General features: G+C 36.7%; 2 protein-coding genes across 2 annotated transcripts; one reads left to right on the forward strand and one right to left on the reverse strand.

The window, feature by feature from the left end:
* Positions 1-869: 869 nt before the first annotated feature.
* On the reverse strand, positions 870-4704 carry LOC109000584 (calcium-dependent protein kinase 34-like). Its single transcript, XM_018977513.2, has 8 exons — positions 4005-4704; positions 3415-3558; positions 3120-3272; positions 2570-2685; positions 2182-2349; positions 1598-1725; positions 1273-1372; positions 870-1133 (listed from the first exon to the last, which is right to left on the reverse strand). Exons 1-8 carry the CDS (start codon positions 4702-4704, stop codon positions 1041-1043), a joined length of 1602 nt encoding a protein of 533 aa, XP_018833058.1. The 3' UTR covers positions 870-1040.
* A 10090-nt stretch (positions 4705-14794) lies between these two features.
* Positions 14795-16408, forward strand: LOC109000559 (protein FAR1-RELATED SEQUENCE 5-like). Its single transcript, XM_018977475.1, has 4 exons — positions 14795-14915; positions 15178-15425; positions 15522-15940; positions 16039-16408. The coding sequence occupies exons 1-4, from the start codon at positions 14795-14797 to the stop codon at positions 16406-16408; spliced, it is 1158 nt and encodes a 385-aa protein (XP_018833020.1).
* Positions 16409-16718: the final 310 nt, after the last annotated feature.

Consider the following 16718-nt stretch of genomic DNA (forward strand, 5'->3'; position numbering starts at 1 on the left):
TGTTTTTGTACACTATTGCATGTACACACACTTGGCACTTTTGTTGGGATGCGTGACCGTGTTGTCATCATCCCAGCGTCTCGATTCCTGTGTTTCCTTTCATGGGGGTCGGGGGCGCCACAAAAAACTTCTTCCCAGACCAACGATCTCGAGGATGATGAGAAACGCATGAGACCCGTGCTCAATGTGTTGGCAAAGGCACGGAAAGAACGAAAGGCAGAAAATGCGGACGGGTTGAAATAAAAATGCAAACCCGTTAACTAGTCAGGCTGGAGACGCAATCATACAATAACCCGACAAAATCGGTTTGGGTCGGGTCGATTTAAGCGGGCCCATCGGATTAACGGATCATTTGCACAGCCCTAGTCATGCGTACCTTTCACAAACACGAAACTTCAAAAAACCGTACAAAATAGAATACCTAGTCAATTGATAATTTGATCAGCAAGTCAACAAATTATGTAACAGTTAGTTATGTCGACGGCTTGAAATCATGTTGCACAAGAAACACACAGAAATTAATTAATTAATACCATCGATTCCTAAGATCAATAATTAGTAAGCTGCCATGACAACATTGCTGAAGTTGTTACATACACAATATTCTTGTAAAAGAAAGAGATCTAGAATTAAACCCTCCAAACTTAATTGATAACCATCAACACCCCCACCAATATATAATTTGTTCGATCTTGGGCCAGTACGTACTACTCCTCATGCACTCACAGTCATATATATATATATATATATATATATATATATATCATATATATACATTATATATATATATATATATATTTATATATATATATATATCCGCCTGATCCGATACTGATCTTGATCTTCACCTTCACATCATGATCATGACCATGCACCTTCCACGAAATCTATATATTTTTAGATAGGAAACTCCACCCGCTTGCTTCAGTACTAAAGATGAAAACAAACATGAGTACTGGGCTGATCCAAAATGATGATTTTAATTTTAGATTCTTTTTCCCCACCATGCATGAATGCACGCATGCACCAGTACTGTACATTTAAAGATTTACATCGCGTCGTTTCTTGGGGTTTGCTTCTGGGTTTCCTTTTCTCATCATTGCCACGAATTCCTCGTAGTTTATCCGACCATCCTGCATATATATATCATGATTCAAGCAAATTACATGTACATGATTTTGTTTGGAACATTCAAGAGAACAAATTTAAGGAAACATTTTTGCATGCATGCCACACGTACTACACAAATTAATTTGCGTTTTGGGTACTTACGTTATCAGCATCAACTTCAGAGAGAATTTCGTTGATGTCCCTTCCATCATGCATTCCATATTCGCGGAGAGCTTGCTCAAGCTCTTCGGTTGTAATGTGCCTGATCAACATTATTAATTGTATCTACATGAGTGAATTTCTTCTTACATTTTCACTGAATATTTTTGTCTGAAAACTCTAAAACCAAAACTGTTATTAACTCTAAATATTTAACTAGAATTAAATATGAAAAACGAAATTAATAATGTTCTTAATTAGGGGACGTGCGTACTGATCCTGAATGAATCAAATCTGAGATTGAAAAAACATTTGAAGTAGTACGTACCCGCTATTGTCCTTGTCAAAGTATTGGAAGGCAGTGTAAAGATGCTCTTCTCTATCCATCCGGTTCATGTGCATTGTTGCTGTGATGAACTCGTCATAGTCTATGGTCCCATTTCCATCAGCATCAGCCTGTTAAATTTTCGTCAGAGAGTTGGTAGTAATTAATTCATTAGTTAAGCACATCCTATTTTATTATTATTAAAATAGGGGTCGTGGGAAAGTTAGTACACTGATCTGAACGCTAATCCAATTTTAGCCATATATTAATAAAATGATTTGAAAAATAGGTGCATGACCCGAAACAGTATGGGCCTGATCAGATATTAACGAAGCTAGGGCGTAAAACATTTTTTTTTGTTGGTAATCTGAAGTGCAAACTGTCAGTTTTTGATAGTTTGAGATCCGAGTGTAAAAATAATTTGTCCCATATATATATAATTACATGTACTGTTTAATTGTAGCATTAATGCTAATGTATAATTAGAGAATAAATGAATAAATTAAATAGAAAATTGAAGAAAGAAATCGATCGAGTACTTAAGAATAAATGAAAAAGAAAAAATAATTATTAATTAGTGTACTTACAGCTTCCATTAATTGTTTAACCTCATATTCAGAGAGCTTAGTTCCTTGCTTAGCGAGTCCTTGCTTCAGCTCTTCGAGCGTAATAGTACCACTGTTATCGGTATCCATGCTCTTGAACATCTCTTTCAATCCTCTGATTTCTTCCTCTGATAAACATCCAGCAATCACCTACCAAAAAATAATAATAATAATAATAATAAATCCCACAAAATTATATATATATACACAACTTCAGGTCCAAGCTCATGCATGCAGATCACCATGCACGTACGTACGTACATACATGAAATTGAATAGCCATAACTAACTAAATTTATGCTAATTAATGTGAATATTATCAACTAAATTAATAGGAAATAATATATATATATATTAATTATAGATGTACCCGAAGAGCAACTTTCTTGAACTTGTTCATAGCTCTAAACTGTTTGAGCCTATCCAGCACTGCGTTGTCAAGAGGAGTATCAGGCGCTTCTCCGTCCTCCTTAATCCACGGATGATCTATGGTCATAAACAAAGAAAAAAATAGTAATTTCTCTCTCTATCGATATATATATTTTTATGCATTCCATATCTCATCTGGGATTCAGCAAGCACATGCACTGAGAATCAAAGCAAATGGATTAATCAGCATTATTGATAATATCCAGCTAGCTCTAGCTAGCTGTTTCTCTCCAAATATTTGGTGTCATTGTACGTACTCTTTTAATGTTCTTTATTTCTTTTATTCCCAAATATTACCGTGCATGCTGATGAAGATAATCAAACAGTACTTGTTATGGCATTTTCCCCTTACTCTTTCACATATATTCACGGATTCATATGCATGAAGCTGCTGATTGAAACTAGAGAAATGAATGCTAGAAGATCTGAATATTAAGGAACAAAAATAACATCTGAAAAAAAAAAAAAAGCAGAAAAATTAGATCACTTACTGAGAACTTGGAAGGCAGACAGCCTCAGTTTGGGGTCCGAATTCAACATCTTCCTGACAAGATCTTTTGCTGCAGGTGAAATCGACGGCCATGGATCGCTTGCAAAGTCAATTTGGCCTCGTAAAATTGCATTGAATATCCCCTGTTCTGATTCTGTACGATCATCAAAATATCTCTTAATTAGTTACAAGTTAATACATGATTTCCATGCATATAAGAAATAAGACCCAACAAATTTAGAAAGCGATCTAGAACCAAATTAAGGGGAAAAAAATGAGTTTAATTATTTAATTACCAGCCCAAAATGGGGGAACACCAGACAGAAGAATATAGAGCATGACCCCAACACTCCAGATATCGACTTCTGGTCCATATCTCCTCCTCAACACCTCAGGCGCAATGTAATATGCACTACCAACAATATCTTTAAATAGTTCTCCTGAGAAATATTGGATAAAAAGCTCCCTTATTAAACTTTTATACATACATATATATTTATGAGAAATGATACTTGCAGTCGTGAGCGTGCAGTCGCCGTGAAAAAAGTGAATAAATAAGGGACCCACCTGAAAAGAAATTAATTTTTTAATAGTAGACCCCACTCTTTTTCAAAGCGACTGCACGGCGTTTGCGCATTCCACGACTGTATGTAGCATTACTCTATATTTATATATACTTATATATTGGAATCAATTATCTGTTTATTCTGAAGGTCCAGGATTCAAAACAAGCTGGTAACCTCGAAAAAAATAGAAGCCCACTTTTGTAAATATATATATATATAAATATATATATATATATATTACATCCCTAGAAAATCGAACTTATCATTTGAATTAGGAAATCAAAACTAATAAATATGAAAATTAAGATTTCGTTTTTAACCTTGTTTGTAGAAAACGGATAAACCGAAATCCGTAGCCTTGAGTGGTGAATTCTCATCCTTGTTAAGCAGAAGGAAATTCTCGGGCTTGAGATCTCTGTGAATGACTCCCATAGAATGGCAGTTGTGCACAATCTGGACGATTGTCCGCAGCAAGGATGCTGCTGCGCGCTCCGTGTAATGTCCCTTTGCAATAATTCGATCGAAAAGCTCTCCTCCGGCGCACAACTCCATGACCAAATGAACCGAGTGCTTGTCCTCGTACGCGCCCTTGAGTTCCACGATATTAGGCTGCCCCGTCAAATGGTGCATGATCTGAACCTCTCTCCTAACGTCCTCGATATCCTCCTTGTTCACAAGCTTTCGCTTGGCTATGGTTTTACACGCAAACTGCTCGCCCGTCACCTTGTGAGTACAAAGATGGGTGACGCCGAACTGTCCCCGTCCGAGCTCCTTTCCGATGGAGTACGTTGACTTGACATCTTCCATGGGGCGGCCCAAGACTGGCCCGACGGGAGCAGCAGGCTTGGAAGGCCTGGTGGGGGTTCCCGGGGCGACCGAAGGAGCAGGTTTAGCATTGTCAATGAAGTTGTTTCCCGGAGTGCCATTGCATGCATTGTCATGGCTGCTTTTAGGCATGGATTCTCCCTTTTCGGTAATTGAGGAAGCATGGCTTTTGCCTTGAGAGCAACAGTTACCCATGGTGGCAGACAGAGAGAGAGAGAGAGAGAAACAAAGAGATGACGACCAAGCTAGGGAATATTGGGTTTTGGAGTGTTGAGAAATGTTTGTTTAGAGAGAAAGAGAAAAGGAGAGAGAGAGAGAGAAGAGAGAAGGTACAGCTTGGATTGTTGAGGGAGATTACAGAGGGATTGATAGCGAGGAATTGTAGGGTTGGGTGGATTTTGAAGTGTGTTGAAAGAGTCTTTAATTGGCCGGTCTGAGACGTGTGGGATAGTAGCTAGGATTCTTTATTTTATTTTACTTTTCTCTGTTTGGCAACAAAGATTCAGAGGATTTCTCGGAGGGAAAAACGGTTTATTGTCTGTTGGAGTTTCCCTATGAAAGGTGTCAAGGTAAGTAAGTTCCCAACTACCCTCATATTTTTAGTGTAGTTTAGTTTAGCTTTAGGTTGTATCGGTATGGAGGATCGATATAGAGAAGTTACTACACAATTTTTGAACAATAGGAATCAATTAAATTGATCATGACAACTTTGATTAATGATCTATTTGGTTAAGTTCTCTTTGAATCTATATAGTTTATGTACATTAATTGGAGAATCTTCAATGGTATGACATAGAGTTACCATACTATTGGTTAGTGACATTAATCCATGCATGATGATAAATATTGTCATGATACACTGCAAATTGAGCTAGCTAAGACTACTTGTAAAATCAGCGTATAGTAACGTCTTATATATCTTTTGTAAAATGTTTGCTTAGAGATAACAGTTACGTACCTTAAATTTACAAAAACACAAAAATGAAATAAAGAATAAAAAATTATATTGTAGAAAATGTTTAGCAGAAAAAAAAAAAGTAAGATATTATCCATAGAAAGATAAACATGCAAAAAATATATAAGCCAAAACGCCTATCAATATGATCTGGTGTTGCTCACGTCGGACCTCATCGGCCTCTATGCTCATGTGTACTGCAAAGACCTATGAATTAGTTCAGCATCTTATTGAAGAATGAACTAGCAAGCTTCACTTCATGATGGATGATAATAGAGAAAAAAATTCACTTGCATGGAGATCATTTATCATTGATCCTTTTTGTTAAATCACAACTTATCCCACAAAAGTTTAACGAGAAGAGGTAGATTTTATTACCTATATTATATCTTAACACCCCCTCTCATGTGTGGACCAAACTCTCCCTCACTGGGTAGCTCAACACGGGAAATATTTAATTAAATGTGATAGAATATAGAGTTAAGGTTTGAACGGATCAAAAGCTCTACTTTGATACCATGTAAAATCACAATTTATCCTAGCTAAAAGCTTAAGCTGATCATAGGAAGAGGTACATTTTAATATTTATTTTATATCTTAATACTTCCCCTCATGTGTGAGCCAGACTCTCCCTCAATGGGTGACCCAACACGTGGAATATTTAATTAAATGAAGTAGAGTGTAGACTATAGAGTCAGGGTTCGAACTCAGAACTTGGCTCTGATATCATGTGAAATCACCACTTATCCCTGTCCAAAAGTTTGAGCTGATGGGAAGAGGTAAATTTTATTACTTAATTTATATCTTAACACTTTTTATTAGGTTCCAACGTTATACTCTATTAAAGAAAAAGATGATGTTTGGTTGAATGAAATTAACCATTGGATGTTAAACCTTGACATATTAGAGCAAATGGAACGAGGTAATGTCATCATATTGTATAAATTGGAAAGCATATATCCACCGAACGAATATTTAAAGTAGTTCGGCTTGCCTCCTGTTGCAAAACATATCCTGTTATAAAATTCAGTGGCTGGTGTTGCCTGTTGGCAAGTCGATGGACCAAACGATTTGGTAATGGAGTGGATAACATGTCTTGCTATATTATTTATGTTTGGGAGAGAGTGTAAATATTGTTGGTAGAGACCAGCTGACGCTACTTGGTACTTCCAGTGAAGCGCACGGCCAACAGGCAACGCTGGTTGTAGAATCAAAAGCAACCAAGCTGGAATACTCTTAAAAAAAATCCATTAGAGGCATTACAACCATAAGTGCTAAGGGTCCCAATAAGAGAGAGAACTTATGGAGAACAATAACAACCGGAAAAAAAGAAGCAGTGCAGTTACGGATTCCCAATAAGATCAAAGAAGAATTTAATAAAATATTACAATTTTCATGATGTTTGTAATCTGATGTTCTTTATAATATAGCCTATTGTTGTTGTCGATTTAGTTGGAACTATAGGACAGATGTTCGTAAAAAGTAAACTTAGAAAGTGAAGGTGATTTCCCACTTTCTTTAAACCACACTTTTATTACCCTTAGTCCTAAGAAACAAGACCCTATCAAAATTGTTGAGTATAGACCAATTAGCCTATGCAATGTACTTTATAAGCTTGTCTCAAAGGTAGTTGAAAATAGGCTAAAGAGATTTTTATCTTTTCTTATTTCTGACTCACAAAGCACCTTTGTGCTTGGAAGGCTTATTTCAGATAATGTATTAGTGGCGTATGAACTCATACATTATCTGGAGCTTTGTAGAAAAGGTGATGGTGAAGATGGAGTTTGAGGAAAGGTTCATCAAGCTGATTATAAAGTGTGTTCAGTCTGTCTCATTTTCTGTTTTAATAAATGGTGTACCAAAGGGCCCAATTATACCAAGCAGAGGGTTGAGACAGGGGGATCCTTTATCCCCCTATCTATTTTTATTATGTACTGAGGGACTAGTGGCCCTCCTTAAAACTATTAATAAGGAGTTCTAGCTTGATGGGATAAAACTGTGCAAAGGGGCTCCTTACATTAATCATATGCAAATAAGTGTAATTTTTTGTAAGGCTAATATGCAAGAAAACAGAAAGGTGCACAGGCTTCTTGAAATTTATGAGAATACCTATGGACAGAAGATCAATTGAGGAAAAACTGTTATTGTTTTTAGTAAGAATGTCCCTGAAGCTAACTAGAAGGAGATAATGTTATTATGGGGTGTGGAGAGGGTACAACAATATGAGAAATATCTCAAGTTGCCTCCAGTTGTAGGTAGATCAAAGACTCGTGCTTTCTCTAACATTAAGTACAAAGTGTGGCAAAAGTTGCTATGTTGGAATGAGCAGATTTTATCAAAAGGGGGAAAAGAAATCCTGATCAAGGTTGTATCCCTCTCTATTCCTATGTATTCTATGTGTTGCTTCTTGCTACCTGGAGGACTATGCTTAGAACTTGAAGCTTTGATGGCAAGGTTCAGGTGGGGCCAGAAGAAGGATGAGAAGAGAATACATTGGGTCATCTGGTACAAAATGTGTGAATCAAAGTTTGGAGGAGGATTGAGTTTTAGTGACCTTAAAACTTTCAATTTGGCACTGCTAGCCAAACAAGCATGGAGGATCCTGCAAGTAGAATGCTCATTGCTGCAAAGGGTGAATAAAGCCAAATATTTTCTAGAAAATAATCTATTTGAGGCTTGTTTGGAAAATAATCCCTCTTATGCATGGAGAGGGATATAGGAAGCTAAGAAGTAGCTAAAAGCTGGCAGTAGGTGGAGGATAGGTGATGGAAAAACTGTTAAAATCTAGAAGGATCATTGGATAGCTAGACATGAAACTCTGTGTACAGAATCGGTGGAGGTGAGGGAAGATGAGACAGTGGACCAATTGCTGAATTGTCAAACCAAGTGGTGGGATGTTGAAAAGATCACAGCTCTATTAAATCCAAAGATAGCAGAGGATATATTGAGAATTGTGGTCTGCCCAGGTGCTCAAGCTGATAAATGGATTTGGTTTCCAAAAAAAAAAAAAATGGCTCTTTCAGCATGAAGAGTGCTTACAAGCTGATTAGAGACAAAAATAATGATAAGTCAGGGGAGTGTTTGAGTTCTCTAGACACAAGACTCTTTGGAAAGATGTGTGGAAGATGACTTTGCCAAATAAAATTAAGGTGTTTGCAAATAGAGCATGCAAGGAGGGGCTACCTACACAACTTAACCTTGAGAAGAGAAGAGTTAAAACAGAAGGGAGTTGTTGTTTTTGCAAGGAAGTGATGGAAGATACCTCTCGTGCTCTCTTCTTCTGTTGCGAAATCAGATGGAAAAACTATGTTCCAATTGTGCAAACTTTGCATAATAAGATGCTATTATGGAAGTGGCAGCTACTGTGAAGGAAAAGGGATATGGGGAGGCATTAAATACTTTGTTTTTACTGGCATGGAGCTTCTGGTATAGGAGGAACAAGATGGTGATAGAAATGAATTACTTTGATCCTAAGCAAGCAATTGATTATGCTTTAACAGTGCAGTCTCTGCTCAAGGGGGCCAAGGGATTTCAAAACTCGAAAGTCAAGGAACTTTGTTGCTGGAAACCACTTGCTGTTGGTTTCTTGAAGTTGAATGTCGATGGAGACATGTTTTTTGATAGGCACAAAACAAGAATTGTGGCAGTTTTGAGGGATGATAAAGGTGATGTAATCTTGGTAGCTAGCAAAATTGAATATGAAGTAAATGACCCAGAAGACATTGAACACTTGGCAATGTTTAGAAGCCTTCAAATTTGTGCAAACATGGGAATTCAAAGATTGATCTTGGAAAGTGATAACCTGTTAATAGTAAATGAAGTTAATGCAAGTGAGGCTTCTTTCTCTTTATTATGAAATTTGGTTAGGGAAAGTAAAGATGCTCAAGGCTCTATTTGAGGTATGCTTGGTTCAGCATGTGGATAGGGTAGGGAATGAATTGGCACACAAGCTAGTTAGGAATGCTTGGAATGTAGAAAATTTAGATATGTGGTGGGAAAATTTACTTGAGTTTGTAATTCAAGTTGTATGGCTTGACAAAAACTTGTAATGTTTCCCTTTTATAAATGAAAGTTTTTATGATTAAAAAAAAAAAAAAAAAAAAAAAAAAAAAAAAAGAAAAGAAAAGAAAAAGAAAAAGAATGTGAAGTGGGATGTCTTATTCTGGTTTGTAATATAATGTTGTTAAATATCGTGTTACTCTCAAAGGTTAGTTATATTTATCATGTTTGGCTTTCGAGAATTTAGTTCTAAAGAATACATATATAAAATGTTTGTGATCGCTAGCCATTAAATTGTAACAGAAGATATCCTGTTACTTTTACAACAGGAGGCAAACTGGACCCCTATTTAAAGTTGTTGCTCACCTTGCTATATATTTGCCTTGTAAGTTTTAAGAGCATGTTCTACTAACAAGTACAATTCAAATAGATGTATCCATTTGGATGGTTTCTCGGCAAACTAAAACAAACTTATCACATGCATGGGAAGAAAGACAAAACAATCAAACAAAAGCATGGAAGCCTCCCCTTCATAACCAATGGAGCTTCTCCTTTGATGCTGCAGTCATAGAATCTTTCTCAGCAATCTCCATTGTATGTAGAGACCAAAATGGAGAAATATTAGAGATAAGGACCTCAAAAATCCAAATCACAAATCCTATGATAGCCGATGCTTCAACAGCTCTTTTGGCATCTTAGATGGCAACATAGCTCCAACAAAGCCAAGTAGTACTGGAGGGCAATGCACAAACTGTTATAACAGTTATCAAAAGCATGGATTCTTCTCCGAAAGCCTATCTAGCACCTAATGCCCATCCAAATCCTTATGCTCATCCAAGTCCCCATCCTCTCCCTCCAAACCCATACACTAATCAAAACTTCTACGTGGAGCCAAATCTCTATGATCTGCCTCCAAATCCATGTGCTATTCCTACAAATCATAATGCTTTGTCCGCAAGCACACATTACCCCTATATATGGAGTTGTCATGTGAATATAATACATTCTTTTATATCATACATTATGCACAAAGTTAATTCATTTATTACCTTCCACCCATTTTGTAGCCCCCAATTATCCAACCATTTGGGTCATATAGCACAGGTACATCCAAATCCCAATCCTCGAACATGGTGGACCATTTACTCGATGTCAAAGACCAATGTCGTGACGTAATGTGTGAACCAAGGCCTTCAAAACAAATAGTTCCCACTAATAGAAGTGCAGTTAAGGCTAAAAAAGTCATTAGTCCGAATGTTGTGAGAGGTAAAGGAAGGCCGCCGACACATTGAAAAGTTTCCACAATTGAAAATTTTGTAAAAAAGTAAGAAAAAAAAAGGTTTGAAGCTTTCTTTATGATTTTTAATTTACTTTGTTACTAATGTATAGATTTTGTTATATAGATACACTTTTAATTTCTACCAGCCCATCCAATTAAGTGGATCAAATGAAATACGACCAACCCCTCCAACTCAAGTTAGCACAGTTTATATGGTATGCTTTTCTATGCTTTTATACTCCTTACTAATAAATTTTTCCTTCATCTATATATGCAGGGAGAGTGTTCAACACCCACTAGTGCCTAGTGGAGTAGGTTCTATATATATATATATATATATATATATATCTATATATATTTTGTTCCATATTTTTTTCCTTCAATTAGTAGAAAATACTTCTTTTTCACTTTTGGGCTTGATAGTGAGTTCATAAATTGAGCACAAAATTGCATGGATGCTACATGGATGAAAGCAAACGCGTTCTACATTGTTGACTCGAAAAATTTTCTTCTTTGTTTTCGTAGGTTGTGCCTACCTCTAAGGGTCAAGCTCTTGCTAATGAGTATGACATCAAGTTTTTTAAATTGTAAGTGGGCAACAGGCTGTCAAGACATGGAGGAGGTTTTCTTCTCAGTAGCAAGGGACATTAAGCGTAGGCTTGCAGAGACTGATTCAACACCCACTAGTGCCTAGCATAGATCACCCCTATACTTTTTCCAATTACTTGGATGGTTTTTGATTGTCCCACTAGAATTTGTATTGAGAAATTATTTAAACATGAAGGTTTGTGATGAAACAATTTTTGAAATTCTGATGTAACATGAGCATGTTTTTTTTTTTTGCTTGCACGGCTAGAGTAGCTTTTGAACGTTGGTTTATTGGTGTCTGTCTTAGAGTTTAATATAACCTGAAACTTTAGGAAATCACCACTCCATGTATGAATGCTAAAACCTTTGTGGCTTTAGAAAAGAAAGGAAAAATACCACACAAAAAAAAAAAAAAGCGAAAAGAAGTTGAACGAGCAATAGTCATGAAAACAAAAGTGCAATGATTGCCTAAAACTTATGAGTCTTCATTCTGAAACTGCTTAGTACAAAATAAGCCTAATACAATACATTAATTAGCACTTTCTACAGTGATGAGAATGATCATGAGTCCTTAGTCTGAAACTGATTAGTACAAAATATGCCTAATACAATACATTAATTAGCACTTTCTACTTCTCTCTTCAACTTTTGTCATCCATTTTATGAAGCTCTCTCTTCAAGACTTGCCTTTCAACTCAGTAGGTAGCTCATGAAAATCCCAACCAGGTACAAAATTCACTTTAAAGTTTTTAAAAAGCTGCTCAAAGATAGATAATAAAATGAGAAGAATGAACTGAAGTTTATTTTCTTAACATATATAGCTTCACAGGTTCATAAGAAATAAACTAAATCTACAAACTTAGTGTGTCAAATAAAGGTCATTTTGTCATTATTACTTGGGAGCTTGAAATGCTGTGATACTGGTATGAACAAAAAAAAAAAAAACAAACAAACAAGAACTCTCATCATGTCAAATAAAGTTAGCTTTGGCTCAATGGCATATCCTTCCCTCGTAAGAACAAGGTGGAGTGTGAAATCAAGTGCAAATTGCTAAGTGTTTATGCTCAAAACAATAAAGTGAAAAGTGCTACACATAAGAAGGGCAGAACGATAATCTTCTCCCATGAAATTTTATATATATCCTCGAAGAGGATCGATAAAGATCAATGTCAAAAAGTTTCGTGCACTTTGCTGCACACACCTCAATTATTAGGAACAATGACAACTATGATTGTGATAGAATCCAAACAGAGCCACCACATATAAACACAGTAGCAACAACGATGTATCAATAGTTCTAGATACAACTGGGTTGAGCACCCACCGCGGAACCGGCTGACGTAGCGTGTAATATATTAAAAAAAATGCAGAAGAAAGGAGGGAAAACCAAAAACAGAAAGCAGATAGGGAGGGAGAGAGAACGAACGAAAAATGAAAGCTTGCTGATAGTGAGAAACCAGAGAGAAGGAGAAACTGAAAGGCTTCCCGTCGTACGTTGGGCCGTCGTGAGTGTGGATGCATCTTGGAGTGCCGTCGGAGTGAAATCGAATCCAAAAAGCTTCGTTGGATTGGATTCTGTAGATCGAAACCAGAGAGGTCGTGCAAAACTAGAGAGGTCATGCAAAACCAGAGAGGGAAATCTGTCTTCGTGCAAAACCAGAGTGAGAACTGTCTTCGTGCGAAACCACTGAGGGAAACCTGTCTTCGTGCGAAAGCAGTGCGTTGGGCCGTTGCGCGTTGGATCTGTCTTCGCCGTCGTGCAACTTTGGTCGACGTCATTCATCCCGTGTCACATCCTACAAAAAGGAGCTACTTCATTCGGTTGAGATTTATTTTTGAGATTTTGCACCCAGCTGTATAATGAAAGCAGAGAGTGAAACCACAGTGATTCGGTTGAGACCCAATCCTCCTCCTCCGAACATTCTTGGTGAATTTCATCAACAGAAACTTCCTAGACATTGATATTTTTCGTTTTAAAATTTTCGTCAATGAGTGGCTTTTGTATTGAACATGTTGTTGGGTATTTGACACAACCACTGTAGAGTTCGTGGGAGATCTGGTTCAGGCCATCATCTCAGTAAAAATCATTTGAAGCACTGGGTAATAACAAGTTATCATATTGTTACTTTTATAGCATTAATGGAGATAGCAGATTTCTATAGTGGTTTTTAAAAATTTAGAGTGCATTAAAAGGGACCCAAAACAGACCATTAAAAGAAGCTGAAAAAAATTGAAATCATTTGCAAATTAAAAATTCTATAGTGGTTTTGAAAAATTTAGAATGCATTCATCTTGTAATTTTTTTTCCCCATATGCAAGCCAAACTCATAAAGTTTGCAAAACATCATGAATTAATGGTTTTTCCTTTTGCATTGATACTTACAAAAAAAATGAACTTCTTGACAACTAAAGCTTAAGGTTCTTTGAAGCATGACATGGAACCTACAAACTGTTTTTATGTTCTTTATAAGCTTCAAACTCATGTTCATTAATTAGTGTTGTGGTGAACATACTTGTATTTGTGATATATAGGAAGAAAACAAATGTCATTAGTTAAATTGTACGGGTTAGATTTCTTAATTTGTTGTTGGGGGTCAACTTTGTTTATTCTTTTACAAGTTTGCACTTATATATTGCTATAAAAATACTTGTTGGTTACACATGATCTAAAAATACTAAATTCTTATATATTGATCTAAAAATACTAAATTCTTATATATTGTTTCTTCTTTTGCAAGTGTGCATTTGTCTCCCTCTCAGCCTGGGAAACGGGGAAGAAAAACCATCTACGCTAACACCATCTAGCTCAAATCCTCCATTTGCAGTATGTTATATCATTTAATATATCAATAACATTGGAATTTGTTGAGTTGATATTAAAATTTCAGAATACATCAATAACTTTATCTAATCACATGTTAGGACATACTATCAACTTATCCAAACATCCCAAGTTACATGCCTGATTACTATGGACCAATGCCTACGTGGTTACCGACTTTTTTGCCATATCCTGTTGGCAACTAATATCCAGTGCTAAGACAGGTGGTAATATTTATCATGTATAATTTTTAATAAGTTGGCTTCTTTTCAGGGGTTTAATTGCAGTTTTTTATGTGTTTTTTGTAGAATTTTGGTTATCCACTTCAGCATGACATGGAACCTTTGAGCCCTCCCATAAATACAATCTCCGCTACAAGCAGACTAGCTGGTTTAGATGATAATAGACCTGATGGTGGTCAAACTAATGCGCTATGTATATCTAGACCTGAAGAAAGTAATGAGGATAGACCAAATCCACGGGAAACAGAGGATGGCAATGTTTGGTCATCTCAGGATGTGTAGATGGATTGTGATGATATGATTGAGGAGTCAAAGTCGGGATGAAGTTTAATTCTCTGGAAGATTTAATCAGTTATTATAAGGAATATGGTAAAAAATGCGAGTTTAGGGTGATGACAAAAATGACTGAGAATGGAGATGATGAAACTGTTAGATATGTCACCCTTGTTTGTGCCCACGGTGGGAAGGCCCGAAATAAGACTTTGAATGTCGACAATCCACATCCAACAGGAAAGATGGAATGTAAGACAAAGATTAATGCGTTAAAAACTGAGAGAAAGTTTCGGTTGACTACAGTTCATAACATCCATAACCACGGCCTCAGTCCAAAGAAATCTTGATTCTTTCGATGTAATAGAAAAGTGAGTGATGACTTGAAAAGGGTCTTAGATACGAATGATTTTGCTGGCATCAGAATGAATAAGAGTTTTGGATCTCTTGTTGTTGGTGTGGGTGGATTTGAGAACCTCTCTTTTTTGGAAAAATGATTGTCGTAATTACATAGACAAGGCAAGACATCTAAGACTTGGCGCAGGTGGTGCTGGAGCGCTTCAAGAGTATTTTTCACAAATGCAATACAAAAATCCTGAACTTTTTCCATCGATGGATTTGGATGATGACGGGAGGTTAAACAATGTCTTCTGGGCAAACCTCCGTAGTAGAGCGGCCTACCAATATCTCGGAGATGTGATCACATTCGACACCACATACCTGACGAATAGATATGAGATGCCCTTTGCACCATTTGTTGGTGTAAACCACCATGGATAATCAATTCTGTTGGGAGCAGGCTTGATTTCCAGTGAGAATACTGAAACCTTTGTGTGGTTATTCCAAACTTGGTTGCAGTGCATAGATGGTATAGCTCCAAAAACTATTATTACTGATCAGGATAGAGCCATGAAAAATGTAATCGCTATTGTTTTTCCCAGAAGCCGACATAGATTTTGTCTGTGGCATATATTGAAGAAAGTTCCTGAAAAACTTGGCTCCTATACATCATACAAAAGTGGAATGAAAAATGACCTGATAAAATGTGTGTATGACACACAAAGCGTTGAAGAGTTTGAAAAATGTTGGGATTATTTAATTACCACTTACAACTTGCATGAGAAGGTGTGGTTGCAAAATTTATACGCTGAGCGTGAACTTTGGGTTTCGACATTTTTGAAAGAGAATTTTTGGGCTGGAATGAGTACCACACATCGGAGTGAGAGCATGAATGCCTTCTTTGACTGTTATGTTCATGCTAAGACAAACTTGAAAAAGTTTGTCGACCAATTTGAGAACGCATTGAAAAAAAAAATGAGAATGAAAATGCCGCGGACTTCCACACATTTAATGTCACAATTCCATGCATATCTAGATTTCTGATTGAGAAAAGGTTTCAAGATTTGTATACGAATGCTAAATTCAAGGAAGTTCAGCAGCAAGTTACTAGCATTATCGATATGGATCCAAAGTTACTTAAGAGGGATGGTGCAGTACAGACCTATTTGCTAGAGGATGAAGTTCATTTGGAAGAGTTCACTAAGCTGGTGACGCATTATGTGGACTTTACTAAGAAAGATGTGTCTGCAAAGTGTTCTTGTGGTTTATTTGAGATGATGAGCATATTGTGTTGGCACATTTTGGCCTTATTCAAATGTAACGGGATTAAATCTTTGCCAGATAGATACATTTTGGATCGCTGGAGAAGGGACATAGAAAAGGAGATACATCTTGATGCACAGTAGCTATGAGGGAGAGGAGCAGCGTGTAGATTGTAATAGATATTCAAGTCTGCTGAATATTTGTTATCAGATGATCACTCATGCAGCGGGTTCAAAATGTAATACTGAGGATGCAACTACTAAGTTATATGCGATGATTGAATTGTATAGTGCCAATCAAGAACCCCCATCGATGACCTAAACGGGTTCCAATGTCGGTTGTACGACAAAGGACACAACTACAATTGGTAGTTCTAAGCAAGTACTCAGTCCACGTGTTGTACAAGGGAAAGACCCCATCTCTGAGGAGAGCATCCAGGATGGAGAATGACAT

This window comes from Juglans regia, chromosome 14 (genome assembly GCF_001411555.2).
Source record: "Juglans regia cultivar Chandler chromosome 14, Walnut 2.0, whole genome shotgun sequence".
NCBI lineage: Eukaryota > Viridiplantae > Streptophyta > Magnoliopsida > Fagales > Juglandaceae > Juglans > Juglans regia.